General features: G+C 40.8%; 1 protein-coding gene across 6 annotated transcripts in view; it reads left to right on the top strand.

The window, feature by feature from the left end:
• BMPR1B (bone morphogenetic protein receptor type 1B) overlaps nucleotides 1-14,418 on the top strand; it is a 91,608-nt gene that overhangs the window by 58,445 nt on the left and 18,745 nt on the right. For 5 of the 6 annotated variants that reach the window (XM_026847536.1, XM_026847540.1, XM_026847541.1 and 2 more), the window contains exons 3-4: nucleotides 8,317-8,419; nucleotides 9,398-9,500. In XM_026847536.1, the coding sequence (XP_026703337.1) occupies nucleotides 8,317-8,419; nucleotides 9,398-9,500 (206 nt within the window). The remainder of the gene's footprint in view (nucleotides 1-8,316; nucleotides 8,420-9,397; nucleotides 9,501-14,418) is intronic. The other variant, XM_026847537.1, reaches the window with a different exon arrangement.

Genomic DNA, 14,418 nt, shown 5'->3' with positions numbered 1-14,418 from the left:
CAACACATTAAGAAGATAGATGGGGAAAGGCTAAGGTTGGCTAAGGTTGCTGAAGATACTGATTGCTCTGTCGGATTTTTGAGTCTTGTTTTGTAGCCTTAATTCTGCTCAGCCTGCAGCTTCACAGTGAAGTGTATCAAAGTTTTGATGACAGTTGTAAATACCATTTCCCCTTTCTATCCTCTTCCTTCAAATCCATGCTCTAGCCAGGAGTTAGACGTAACTACTTTCACGTGGCAGTCAGTTTAAAAAGCTGTAAAAACCCACTCTGATATCAATTTGCAGATCCCCTGCAGTGTGAATCAGCTGTTTCCTGTTCTGCCCAGCAAGAGTCACTGCTTTCACATGTGCTGTCTCACACGCAGTAACAGGGAAGTTGCAGATGACTTTTAAATCCATGAATTAGGACACCAAAAGGGGTCCATGTTAAGGAATCCACTGAATAAGGTTTATATCCCAGCTGGGTCAGCCTGCTGTTGCCCATTGCTTCATTGGCATCATTGACATTAAGTATTTTTCATGTTACCAGAAACTCATAATAAATGTCCTATTGTGCATTTTCCCCTCACTGCAGTACTTTAAGGAAACTCTGTTCAGAGTCCCCCTTACAGTGTCAAATACCAAACCTGGTTTTAGGTGTTAATGCCCAAGGATAGGCAGTTAGGTGGTAATAAAACACAAAGTTTTAACCTCTTTTGTCTTCATACTTTGCACATTTGGGCTTGAGTGTTTTACCTGAGTGATTTTTTTTTTTCCCCTAACTTAGACATCAAAATAATAATTGAAACTGGAATTTACCCATCAAATAATTAATCACTTTTCTGTCTGGGAAAATGGAAACAGTCAAAAGACTTGCATTAGAGCTACTCCTCTGTCCTATCCAGAGCTGTCACCTGAGCAGTATCTACCTTGCCATTTGCTCATTGAGCACAGCATAAGTGAAAAATTACTGAAGAGTTCGGAGTAATACAAAACAAAGAATTAAATTAACTTAAACCTAACTGATCATTATCTACTTCCCTCAGATATAGCCACTAAAAAGTCTTCTACGTTTTATATTTAAAAAAAAAAATTAACCTTTTGTCAGCTCTATCAGTCTGTTAAGCTTTGAGCTGTGCTTGAGCCTGCAGAGCTTGGATCTGCAAGCCCTGCAAGGGATGAGTGTTACGGATGCTCTCAAATAAACAACCAACCACCACCAAAAAAAATGATTACACAGTTAACTAGCTCTCCTTAAATTACAGGTTCGAATGTCCGTGAGAAGAGAACAGAACAGCTTTCTAGGGTTTAATGGCAACCCAGAATGCAGAACAAAGCCCCACTCCCTGGGATTGGCAACCCGAAAGGCTTTACAAAGCCCTGCTACCTAGGGTTTAACGGCAGCCCAAAACGCTCTATCACTCACCTGACAAGTGAGGGCTCTCAACCTCGAGGACCTGCTCAGGGCAGCGTCCCGACCCAAGGCACCTCAGGGAGTTTCCTTGGGCAGCGTCCTGACCCCAGGGGAGAGTCCTCGACCGCAGCTGCTGCTCCAGGGGACGAGCTCAGAATGGCTCCAGGGGACTCCACTGATCCCCAGGCCCAATCTGACCTGTGGTCAATGGCGGCTCCCATTTGCCAAAGGCCCCAACTACTGCGAGGCCCTGAGAGCAAAGGCAGCCCCGAGCAGCCAAGAAGCTCTGCTCTCCTTGGGCAGGTGCACCTGCCACAATGAGCCAGAATGTGCTGGGGCACCAAGGGCCTGGCAAAGCCTTGACATCCAAGAGATTCACAAGACATATCCATAGGCAGGGCTTGGGCTCTGGAGAGCATCACTGTCCCTACCAGGGCTCTCACCAAAGCAGGGTGTGCCTTTGTGGACTCAGGAGCAAGGAGGGCTCTAAAAGTTCAATGGGAAAGCATTTCCAGCTGTGGCTAAATTAAACCTCTTAGAATAAAATAGCTGGTCCTATTGCAATCGCGATTAAAACTATCTCAGAAAGAAGTCTGCCATCCCACCTGAAGATTTTGGTCTGCTACCACAGATATTTATCTAGTAAAGTGTAGATCCTGCCTGTAGGTACCAGTAGTCTGTGTTTATATAAAAATGAGGACATCTGGTGGCCATTTAAAATCCTCTCTGTGATTGTATTTTTAGAATTTTAAAAGTCAATATTCTTTAACCACATCTATATCAAATCCTCTAACAGCCTGTTGTGTTTCTATACAGAATTTCCCTTTCTTTATACTTCCACAGCTTAAGTCCAATAATACTCGGGGGAGCTCAGGATAACACTGCAGCTTAAAATGCAGATTGCTTTCTGTATCGACAGAAAAGCAGTAGCTCTAGTTAGAGTGTACTTTAAGAAATGGGACAATCCACAAGCACAAGTTTTGGAAGACCCATTACAGGGTCACCTCATCCAGAGAGGGTTTGTGTCAGGAAGCAGTGAAAGGGGACCAAGCCAGGAGCTGAGGGCTAGTCATATCCTCACCCACCAGAACCCCATTCCCCTAAGGGTACCTGAACACAACAGACATAGCTCCCTTGATGGCCCTTCACATGGCTGGTAGTGGTCTGGATCTAGGCAGGAGATGGAGCTGGAGACAGACACTCCTGTACTATCATTTTACGAGGGGTTAGATTCTCAGACCTGAGTTTAAATGGTGCCCCTGGTCAAGGGGTGTGTATGGGTGGGGGATCCCAGGTGAGGCCACTCAAGGCAATTGCAGTTCATTAGTGTGCTCAGGGCCCTGACAAGATTTTTGCAGAAGATATGTAATCCTCTGCTTGTGAAGCGTGTCTTAACCTTCAGTATGTTGAAACTTTATTCTTCTTTCTGAACATCTGTGGAATTTATAAAAGGCTTTCAGCAAAGAAGCTCAAAGCTGTTTTGAACACAACCAGGGCCCTGTTCTACTGTTCTAAGTTTTGTGTGTACAAAGTGAACGAACTGGCAGTTTTGTCTAATCATAATTAATTGCATATTTTAAAAAGTAGTATTAGATTTAATTGGCTTTGACAGTAATAGGATTGCAGTAAAGGCAGGGGCTGCTTAGGTACCTTGTTGTACTTTATTTTCCATTCATAAATAAATGCTGGCAGTTTTAAAGATTGAGCTGATAGAGTTCAATTTCTTATCTGTTGCCTACTGGTCAGGATTGTGTTTCTGCTCAACTGCCTTGAGGTAGCTTTGGTTATCTAAAGCAATTAAAAAATTAAGGGTTTTTTTCAGTGTTACCAGAGGTGATAATTCACTTGAGTGATGTTATTTTTGTTTTCTTGTTCTCCAGATGATAGTATTGAATTTTCTTTGTAATTTGATATGTAGAAGGAAGAAGACTTCAGCAGTGGACCAGAGCACTGAGTTCAGGCAACTTTTCTTCTAAGCAACTTTATTTTTTAGGGTAAAGTTGAACATTTTCTCATAAAGAGGCTATGTTGAGATCTTACAAGTTAGCCTTTCAAATTTTTTATGTCTATTATTATTTTTTAATGTAATTATTTATACAGGGTTGTACTGGAGGCAGTTAAGTCCCCTTTGAAGATTAAAACAAAAAAACAAAGGTCAACAGTGACAAATTCTTGCAAACTCCAGTCTTTACTTGCCCCCTCTGCCACGGCCATATGTCTCATACACAGCTCAGTAGGTTACTTTGCCCCAAGTGTTTGGAAGTGCAAAGTCCCCTTGCCATGCTTTTCAACTGTGCCTCGGAAATTTCTTGTTCTTAGCTTTGTTCAGGGCTTGCCCATTAGGTATTTAATATAAACCTCAAGCTAAATAGTAATGCAAGTCTAGTCTCCCTGTGTTGAGACCTGTTGCATGACTCTCAGATAGGTTTTTAGCGTGTGGGAGTACTTTGGTGTCATTGTACAGAAGTGCTGGAGTACCTAAGACTTCCCTTGCATATTGAATTTAAAAAATTCAGAACAACCAATATCTATGTTAAGTCTGTCTTAGCATTGAAGAAGGAGCTACATCATACAATTCAACTGTGGTGTAATCTTGAGGTCAAGGTAAAAAAAGAAAAAAAAAAAGAACAACATTTGTTTTGTGTTTAAATTTTGGAGATGAAATAAAGGAGTAAAAGAAAAGGGAAAATGAAAAGAGGAGGATGAGTAGCTTTATTTTGACCGTCTGCTTCTTGATAGTTCTTACATCTACTGTGATGGATTTTGTACATAAGTAAAAGGTGCTAGAGAGCCCTGATGTAAATGCAGAGACACCCGTGCTTGGTGTTATTGCCATATCTCAAGTTGTACTCTCAGGTCTGTAGTCCTGTCAAATCTCATGTACTTAGCATGAAGCCTGGACAGTTTCTAGGCGTCTCCCTCACAGATTGGCATAATGGCTTATTTTCTGTGTTGAGACCCCATGTGTCAGGGAGAACTGTTTGATCTGATTTGTGATTTAGTAGAATAGTGCAAGACACATTTGGTGAGACAGGTCATGTCTCAGTCCCAGGAGAATAATATGGGCAAATAATATGGAGAAAATATTGATTGTAGACCTATATATGATATATAGAAAGATGCTCTGCTAGGATGTGTTGAGTACCCTCCTTTCTCTCTGTGTGTAGGGTCATCACTGAGCACCCAGAGTCAAAAGGTACCATACACAGCAGAGCGTGTGTGGTAAGACCAGCATCACTGTCTTGGAGACTAGCGCAGGCAGCTACTGTGGCCCACTGTGGGCCAACTTTTTTGCTTTGTTTCACCTGTATGATTCTCCTTGCCTTCAGATTAGTTGTGCAAATATCTGAAGGTGTTATCTGGCTCAACAACTGTGTAATGCTCTTCTCACTTGGTGTTGATTTATTTCCCTTATACACAGCTGCTAACTATATTGTTTCTTCTGAAAAATTAGCCTGTGTTGAACACATTTACAGTGACTCTTTGTTTTATGGATGGTGTCAAAGACAGTGTTTTGCTAAATTTGGCCTCCATCATCTTCCTTAAATGAAGGATGCAACAAAATATGTGAACTAGGTGCAGGTTGGGAGTCAGCCAATTTTCAAGTTAGATTATTTCAGTCAGTCTTTACAGAAGAATATGAACTTCCAGTTTCTGTACATAATATAATCTAATATAATCTACGATCATTTTTAAAAACAGTGCAGAAACTTGTCATGTTGCTTTTGATGGAAATGGAAAGATGCTGTGGCTCTTTCTGATATCAAAAGCAGGAACATAAAGAGGAGGAGTGGACAAAAATAATAATACTCATATGGACTCAGTTGCAAATAAAATTAAAGATAAGGAATCTTTTCATCGAGTTATTTAACCCATCTGTTTGTGATAGACACTGAACGAGGGAAAGACGTTGCTACCCCTGGCTGCATCACACACACACACAGAGCAGGACTGGAAACCTTCAGCAGTCAAGTTTTGGTAACTGAAGTATTGCATCTTCTGTGAGAAATGGCTGTTGGCCAGTGAGGACATCTGTGTGAGCAGCTGCAAAGTGGTTGGCCTCTGTTCCTCTCTTCTGACATTTAGTAAAGGTCTCAGTTAAGATCACATCTTTCTGGTAATCTGTAATTATAGCAGCACCTTCTACACCAGTGTCTGTCAGTGTTTCCGTTATTAACTCCCTCTATTTTCCTGGCATTTGACTTGGCTGTAAAAATTCTCTCTTGGCAAATATGTGGCATACCAAATCTGTGCTTATTAGTGATCACATTCAAAATTTATTTTATTGTTCTCCTGCACCATACTCTAATAAGGTGATGCTTTAGTGGAGGAGGTTAGTGGATGTGTACCTGGATGTATTAAGTAACATCAGGTTGAGTTCCTTCTTTACACACCATTCACAGAATCAAATTATGCAGAATTTAAATTACAGAGCTTAAGAAAATAATAATTCTATACTGCAAATTTTTGCTAGGAAGCGAAGAACAGGGTTTTTGTATTGCTTTGCCTGCATCAGTGATACACATATGTTTCTATTTGTGCAGTCATCACATTGGAGACAATGTAGATTTATCTGACTTATTTCTGATTTACTGTAATATTAAGTACAGTTTCATTTCTACCATAGGCAGGTGTGAGATAGCGTAATCAATAAAACAGCAGGGGTATGCCCTGCCCTTTCCTTGAAGTGTGTGGTCCATCTGACATCCTGTGAACCAGGAGAAGAGGTCAGGGGTGGGAGGGGGCAAGCAGGTAAGAGTAGGACTTCTTTCTTTTCAGAAGAGTCACTTCTACCTCTTGCCCAAATACCCGAGGAAGTTTCAATGAAATACTGAGCTTTTACATTGCGTGAAAGCTTCTTGCTTTATTTTTTTCTTAGAGGTGGAAATAAGCAGTACCAATGTTATTCTGCTCATCACTGCTATTTTTAATTCTCTCACACTTTTTCTTCATTACTGTTGTCTGTAAAGAGCATGATTTATCCTTACTCTTGAAGCTTTGTAACTTTTCTGTTTTGCTCTATCCAGTCTAATTTTGTTTATCTTTCTAAATTTGGGGGAAAATTTTCATAGGAACTAAAGTGCTTGAGGAGCCTGAATTTAATTTTCAGAAATGAGCTACGAATCAAGAGCTAGTCCCATGGCAAGTCAGAAAAAAAAAACCAACAAAAAACAACACCAAAAAAACAAAAGAGAAATAAAGCTGCTGACTTTCCTATTTTTTTTTTCCCTTTTGCAAACAATTTGACTTTTTCTTTGGTGAACTGAGTGTTTTGTTTTTACTGGGGACTGTTAGCTGTGGAGTTCATTTTTGTGTTTCAGTTGATTGCAATTTATTGTTTTGTTGCTCTGTCCCCTGGGTTAAACTTACTCATTACTTTGAATCAAAGGCACCATGCAAACAAATAAAATCAAATCTAATGTAATATTCTACTCTAATGGATTCCTTACAGTCTCTCTTCTTGGCAATCCTATTGTTTCTATCTTTTAAGCTTAAGCAATGAAATCACGGTGGTTGTTGCCCAAAAGGGTTACTGTCTCCTTTGCCTTACTTGTATGCACAATGTCGAAGAAGGGTAGAAGTCATTGCTTGCTTCTCCGAGAAAGTAATTTGTAAAATGCAACTGGTTACATTTCAAATCCAGAAGTCAATAACACGTGATAGATTATTATTTGAAGTAATAAGCTTACTGTGGCTAGACCCTGCACGACTAATATAAAAATATGCCACAGCAAATGTTTGACATGATCCTATCCAGCATCTCTCTGCTGTGTAGCTAATACTTACAAATTGTGTTTATCTCTTATATGTGTAACTGTGCCTCGTTTCCTCCATCTTCATTGCCTTTGCTGTTATTGCTCTGTTAGACTCTTCTTTCATTCAAGTAAGGAGCAAATCATCTGAAATTTTGCTGTGTTTAAATTTTCTAATCCTTTTTTCTTTTTATTTCCTTGTTTTAACTGAGTTTGTTTCTTGTCTTCTGATAAATACTCATTGCACATAATAACCAGTGTTATTTTCCTGAAGAAATAACAGAATATTTTATTTTTATGTGACTTAAATGTCTTATATTAAAGAGTTTTTTCTTTATTTTTGCATCCTCTTCCTGCAAATCAGTCAATTTGTGTTTCTTACACGTTATGTATCTCCCTCAGAGTGCTGAGAAATTAATGTACAGCAGTCTCAGTAAAATGCAGCCACACTTTTTGTGCCCTCCTCCCCTTCTTTTCATAGCTTTCAGGCATTTGACCTTCATCAAGGAAGGACATTTATCACCACCACCATCTAGCCATCTGTTAGTATACTTGTCTTCCCTGGTGCACATTCTTGTAAACGGAAGCATTATGGATCACTTTAGGCTTGTAACCCAAGTAAACATTTATGAAGGGTGTTGATGATAACTCAAGGACTCGTATACAAGAGTGTTGCAGTTTGTAATATGGTTACAACAGGAATCACAAATCACTCTTAATAATATTTTATGTTTAGTATCTCAAAAATGTTTCTTTCTTCAGGTCGCTACCATGGTGCAAATATCCATGCCTTGTTCCACACACAAGGCAGACCTGCTGTAGCGCTGATGCTTGCATTTATATAGGTCTCCAAAGTCCTAACGCACTTATGACCATAAGCAGAGAATTGAGATGTTTGCTAGTGGGGTTTATAGCTGTGAAATATTGGAAAGGTAAGTGTGTCAACTCCAAGGCAGAGCCTTCTTTGTGTGTGCAAGAGCTGGTCCACAGCACTGTCGGCTGTTGGACTGCATTGCAGGAGGTTGCCTTGGGTGCCTGTCTTCCAGCCTGCCTTAGTACCTCCATTTGTTAACGGCAGATTTGCCTTGCAAGGAACAAAATTAAAACTATATTCAGCAGCACATTTTTCACTTCAGAGCCTTTTCCTGATTCATTCTTTCCAATCCTCAGCACTGATGGCTACTGCTTCACCATAATAGAAGAAGATGAGTCTGGTGGACATTTAGTCACCAAGGGATGTCTTGGATTAGAGGGCTCAGACTTCCAGTGTCGGGTAAGAAAGCATTTGCTGCCAGAGTGTCACTTGGCTTTTTGATAGCTTCCAATTGATGTGCACTCAACAGACATTACTATGTCCATGTTTTTCACTTCTGTTCATTTGGCAGATGGTTCCTCTGCATTGATTGCTGAGGGGAGTGCATTTATGTCTCCAAATGCTGATATTATAGCTGCTCCTAACAACAACTTAGGTTTTTGGTTTTGGCACTGCTGTTACTAGTAATACTCCTGCTCAGAGGAAGTTTGAATTTAGAAAAATGCAGTCTAATTTCTGAAGTCTCCGTGGTAGCTAAAGTTAGTTAGGATGTTATTTGATGGACCACAGTAACCTTAATGTCTTACATGCAGTTGCACTTTGATTTTGGATTTCTGGTTCTGGAAATTCACTCTGAGTACAGTGATCACCTGATGGAGAGTGCAGAGATTGCAGAAATGGAAAGGGTATGGGCAATGGAGCAAGGAGGTTCTAAAAGTGTTTGCCTTTCCTAATATTAACCATAAATGACTTTGCATGAGCACAGGAACAGTCTAACCATCAAGGTCCATGGAAGGTATTTTACCCAGCTTCCCATAAGAGCCGAAGCAGCAGCTAAATTAGTCCACACAGCCGTTCCTATATGATTCTGGCTAAACTGTTTTGAATACCCATATTAACTTATTCTTGTAATATAAGCCTAACTGGTGGATATATGTGACTTTCACAGTAGTGTCTTGCACCATTAGAGTCAATTGGTCCCTTCTGTAGCACTAGGGCACCGATAGAAATACATTAGTGGTGAATTAATCTCTTAATTATCTAGATGAAATGTTGTTGGATATGCTCGGTAGCAGAAATCTGTGCTCCACACATCCTAGAAATCTGTTGCAGACTGCAATCCAGCTAACAAGCACATCATTTTCTCAAGTGCCAGAACGACAGTGTACATTTGCAATACCGATAATTTCTTGCTTTCTATCAAATTGTTTATTGCAGGACACTCCTATTCCACACCAAAGAAGATCTATTGAATGTTGCACAGGCCAAGATTACTGTAACAAACACCTTCACCCTACGCTGCCACCACTGAAAAATCGTGGTAAGGGGAAGTAAATCCAGTCCTAAACTGATTTTTTCCTGCTGTTGCTCTTTGTGCCTTAGGAAGAAACAAAGCACCCCCTCCCAACTGCATGTGATTAGAGAGATAAATTGCATTAAACAGTATTGCTGAATTCTTATAGGTCATATGGGGATTGGTGCCTTGACCTGTGGTTGCTGATACTTGCTATCATTCCATTGCATGCATGCAGTGAGCACCAGATGCATTAGTCGCACGGTGTTGTCATAGCACAGACCTGCTGGCTATCAGTGGTCATCCCAAAGACTTAGGTTAGTCCTGCCAAAGGACGCCTCTTGCTGTGTATGTTTTTAGCCCGATAATAAAATTGAATCCTCTTTCTAGTCCTTGCAACGTGCATTTCTGTTGTTCATAACTCCACGCACATCTGGGACCGGGGTTCCAGTGTATAATCAGTTAGTTCAAGTTGACTGAAGTCCATTAAGCTTTTCTCATTTAAAAGACCTGATAATCCAGCACTAGGACAATAATTAGTCACTAAAGTGGATTTTCTACTTGAAAAATGAGGCTGAAAATAGAATGTAAATAAGAAGTCATGCACGGACAAATTTTTTTTAATTTGTTATTTGAGAAGAAATCGACATGTATTAACTTAGTAGATTCTGGGGCAAGTTTTTAGCTTTTTGTTTGTTTGAACATCACTTTCTAAAAGTTGGTAAAACTATTTTGGCTGGATGTTGCAGAATACATTTTATAGAAATGTATTCCTAAGTAAGTGTAATTCATCCTTGATAAACTCTTGGCGTTGGCAGCAACAACCAAAATTTGTAGTGGTCAGCATTGAGTTTAGTTTGGAAGAGTCTGTTCAAGGTTGCAGGAGAATCTGTAATTGTGGCATTCTGTATTGAAGATCCAGATCAGTCTGCAAATGCACTCTTAATTAAGCAAACAGCAGATACTTACACAAATGCATGCTCATAGAAAGCCTTCACCCACATAAGCTGTTCCCTTCATGCCGATGAAATTCTGCACAGATGGGCTGCAGAATCAGGCCTATGGAGAGTAATATGTAAATATTTCACTGTTTACTAGCAAGCCATTAAGTCAGTGAAACCTCATAAAATTCTGACTTCCAACATAAGAGTTATGTACTACTTTGTTGGTTTTTTAATTTTAAAAAGTTCTTTGGACTAAGAAAGAAGTTCCAAAAGGAAGTAAATATTTGTTCACACTCACTTAATACATCAATAAATATCATTTCAGTTTGGAAAATACTGCCATGATTTCTTCTTGCTGCTTACTGAGTTTATTCTACATTAAAACTACTTAAAAGTACTGAATCAATGCCTAACACTAGACATCTGCCTCTTTAAGATTTTAGTTGTTTGGCAACACTATCTGCTGGTTACACAGAAAGCAATAAACCTCGCTTTTGGTTGTGGCAGAAGTTGTTTGGGTCGATGTTGGTTTTGCCCTGTGTGTATATGGGGTAAATAAAACATCACTTGGGCACCATGGTAGCAGACCGATTAAATAGTAGAGAGAATATTTGTTGAAAGAAAAAAATTCATAGAACTGGAACAGGATTCTAGCTGCTCGGTGTTGCAAAGTTGTCTATTTTAGCATAACAAACAAAAGGCAATGTTTTCACTCAACATACTCTGAAGACTTTTGTTTGAAATAAGCTCTCGCACTACTGGTATCCTGATAGTATATTGTGGAAATGGATTTCAGGAGCTGCTTCATTAAATATGGCTGGACAGGGCTGAGGTCAGCACCTTTATTAAAGCCTTCAGTAAATATGTTGTTCTTGGTGCCAGGCCTGTTTTAATTTGTCATTGCTGTATCCTAGTATGAACACTCAGAGGAAAGCCGTAGTTTGAACTGTAGATCCTCACTGCAACCAGGTACAAATACTGTATACAAATACACACATCTGCCAGTGCCCAGTACTATGGCTCTGATCATTGTTCTTGTTGGAAACATTTAGATTAGGTTGTGATTGACTGAGTACTGTTAGAATTGTATATAAAATTTAACATAAACTGTAAGTACAAAGGAAGGGAAGATGAACTTAAAAACAAGCTTCTAGGAACAACCTTCTGACCTCCAGGATTCCATGAAAAAATATGTATGTTCCTTGGCATTTAAAAAAAAAACAAGCAGAAATTTGGCTTCTGATGAACTTACGTCTGAGGTCATATCTCATGGGAAACAGAGTCTAGGGAGAGCATCCAGCTGCAGGTCAGAGGCCGCTGAACTGCAAATTAACCTATGCATCAAGGTAACATCTACAAAGACAAGCGACTTGTGTTCTCAGAGTGCTTTTCCAGACCTGACATGTGCTGGAAAGTGGATTTTACCTGCCCTGCCCCATGAAAAGAAAGGTGGACAACATACATGAATGTGGGAGCTAGAAAAATTAACACTGGTCAAAGCAAAGCTTGTTAAGCAAGATGGAAGAAACAACAGCTAAGCCTAAGTTTTGAGCTCATCTCAGTACAGAACTATCAGGGTAAAACACTCAGCAAAAACATGAGTTCCTCATCCAGCTGTACATCTGTCTTATTAAGGAAATGAGAGTCATAATTGGGTCTGATACAACACCTCTGCTTTAAACAATAAAAGATATTCCTGGAAATCCCAGCGAAAATGCAGGCTGAGACCGGTCGAAAGGGGAAATATGCCTTTACTGATTTAGAGCCTATATAAGCAGAAGTGGTGGTGCCATCGTGTCTGGCTCCCTGCCTGTAGAGCTAGTGATGAATGGGCAAGAAAATGATTGGAGGAATGATGGGTTTGATGTGTGCACATAGTCTCCACGCCTCAGATTTCACTGCAGCCTTTACTTGGATAACCGTAACATTGTGAACTGGGGAGGGAGAACCTCCTCTCCCTTTGATATGCTGACTTCTCCCTTGAACCTGCTGGGTGGTGTTTTCAATCCATCCCTCAGCATGGTCCCACGGATAGCAGAGTGAGGGGAACGAGTGATGGAGGAGGGGGAAATCACAGGAGAATAACTTAGAGGCAGCTTGGTATCACCGAAGACCCTCCTTTTGTTGCTATCTCTCCCTTTCTGTGCTGCTCACCACTGACACCAGCAAGCACCACTGGTTTTGTGCAATATAAAACTGTTAACATGCTGTTTGCTGGGCTTCGCTATTATCAGCCAGCTGAGGTATGTGAAAAAGCTTCCCAAACCTACCACATGTTTGTTCTGCACTCCCTCCACTGTGCTCCTGGTAATCACTTACTGCTGCCTCCGTGGAAGCTACTGCTTATTCTCATAACCCCGCTGCTTGGCATGTTGTAGTTGCCAAGTAACGTAACACTAAAAAACACAACACCAGCCTTCTTAAAGGGCAGTGTATCTCCATCATGCAAACTGGCACCGACTGGTACCCACCACAGTCTTTAACTCAGAACCTCAGAATCACAGAATCATCAATGTTGGAAAAGATCTTGAAGACCATCCAGTCCAACCATTAACCTAACACTGACAGTTCCCAACTACACCATATCCCTCAGCGCTATGTCAAAACACAGAGCCCACGAACCAGTGATTAAGTGGGCTCATAGCTGAACTGTCCCATCCCTCCACCTGGTCAAGGAGGTGCCAGAAATGGTTCAGGGAAAGGGAGGTTTGTCTTGCTGCTCTGTGGGGAACAGCATGGGCTGTAGGAGGAGAAAAGAGTTGGGTCTCCAACACCACCAGCCTGGCTCAGTTCAGCAGAACAGACATTGCTGGTGTAAGAATGAGGGCATGCTTTTAATCTTGCATTGTCCACATGCCAGCAGGTTTATGAAGTCCTCAAGTGAGCAAGCAAATGAATTCTGCCAAAATGCTTTGACAATGCAGGAAGTATTTGAAAGGTGAGACAATAGCTCACTTACTGTCGGTATTGCTTCTCGTCATACCTAGCCAAATAAATATAAAGACATATGGAAGTTATTCTCCTCTGCTGTGAGAGACAGTTGCATGCCCGTGCTGTGCATAGTGAACCACTGCTAAAGCTATGTTAGCTGACACTGCCAGCATAGGGGACATCACCTAGTTCAAGAGTGTAAGCATCGCTGCTGCTGCAGTCTGCATCAGCTGCTCCCAGCACGATCAAGGCACATTCCTTTGTCTTGCATGTTTTCCTTGCACTTTCTTCACATAATTGCATTCAGGTACTAAAAAATCTTGCAATGTTGGGGTCTGAAGTTTGAGAGATACATGGCACTTCCGAAATGCCTCTGGCTTCTAGGAAAGTCAAACGGCATTTATTTACTTTTCTGAGTGGGAGAAGCCCATTAGAAAAATTAAGCACAGGGCTTGGACTATATAAAATGATCAAAAATTGATTAAGATTTCAGCATCTTTTTATCCCTCTCCCAAATGAATGTACTCAGACACACACAGGCAGCATGAACAGTGGGTGCTTTACAAGTTCTGGTAGTGCAACACTTGGTGTCTGTGTAAATGCACAGACTTGTGTGGCTTTGGTTTCTGACACAAGTTTGAGCAAGGTCTGAATTGTTCCCTCTGTGTCTGGCATCAACATTCATTACTGCTAATCACAAAAGACCAACTTCCATTGCAGTTTATTCTGTGAAGTGGGAAAACCCTTGCTGCAGATGGATATCCATGTTTCTCCAATGTATAAAAATCCCACTTATGTAGTCTGTGTGTTCTGTTTATCCTCTTCTCAGCTGATGGGCTGCAACATCTTAAATTGTTACAAACCACACGTTTTAGAGGGAAATGTCTGGCCAACACAGGCTGTTTACAAAGCATGAACTAGAGCCTTTAGCCCTACAGAGCAGCCATCGCCTTCGTGAGAGAGGTCTGGATTCCCCAGTGGGTTCTCGGTTTCAGCTCGCAGCCCTCTTGGAGTGGCAGGCCAGGTAGAAATCTGCTGTGGCAGGGAGAATGATAGGCTCCAGTGTTTTC

The sequence above is a fragment of the Athene cunicularia genome (assembly GCF_003259725.1).
Source record: "Athene cunicularia isolate RWA chromosome 4 unlocalized genomic scaffold, athCun1 chr4_part2, whole genome shotgun sequence".
NCBI lineage: Eukaryota > Metazoa > Chordata > Aves > Strigiformes > Strigidae > Athene > Athene cunicularia.
This window is presented reverse-complemented; position numbering and strand designations above follow the sequence as displayed.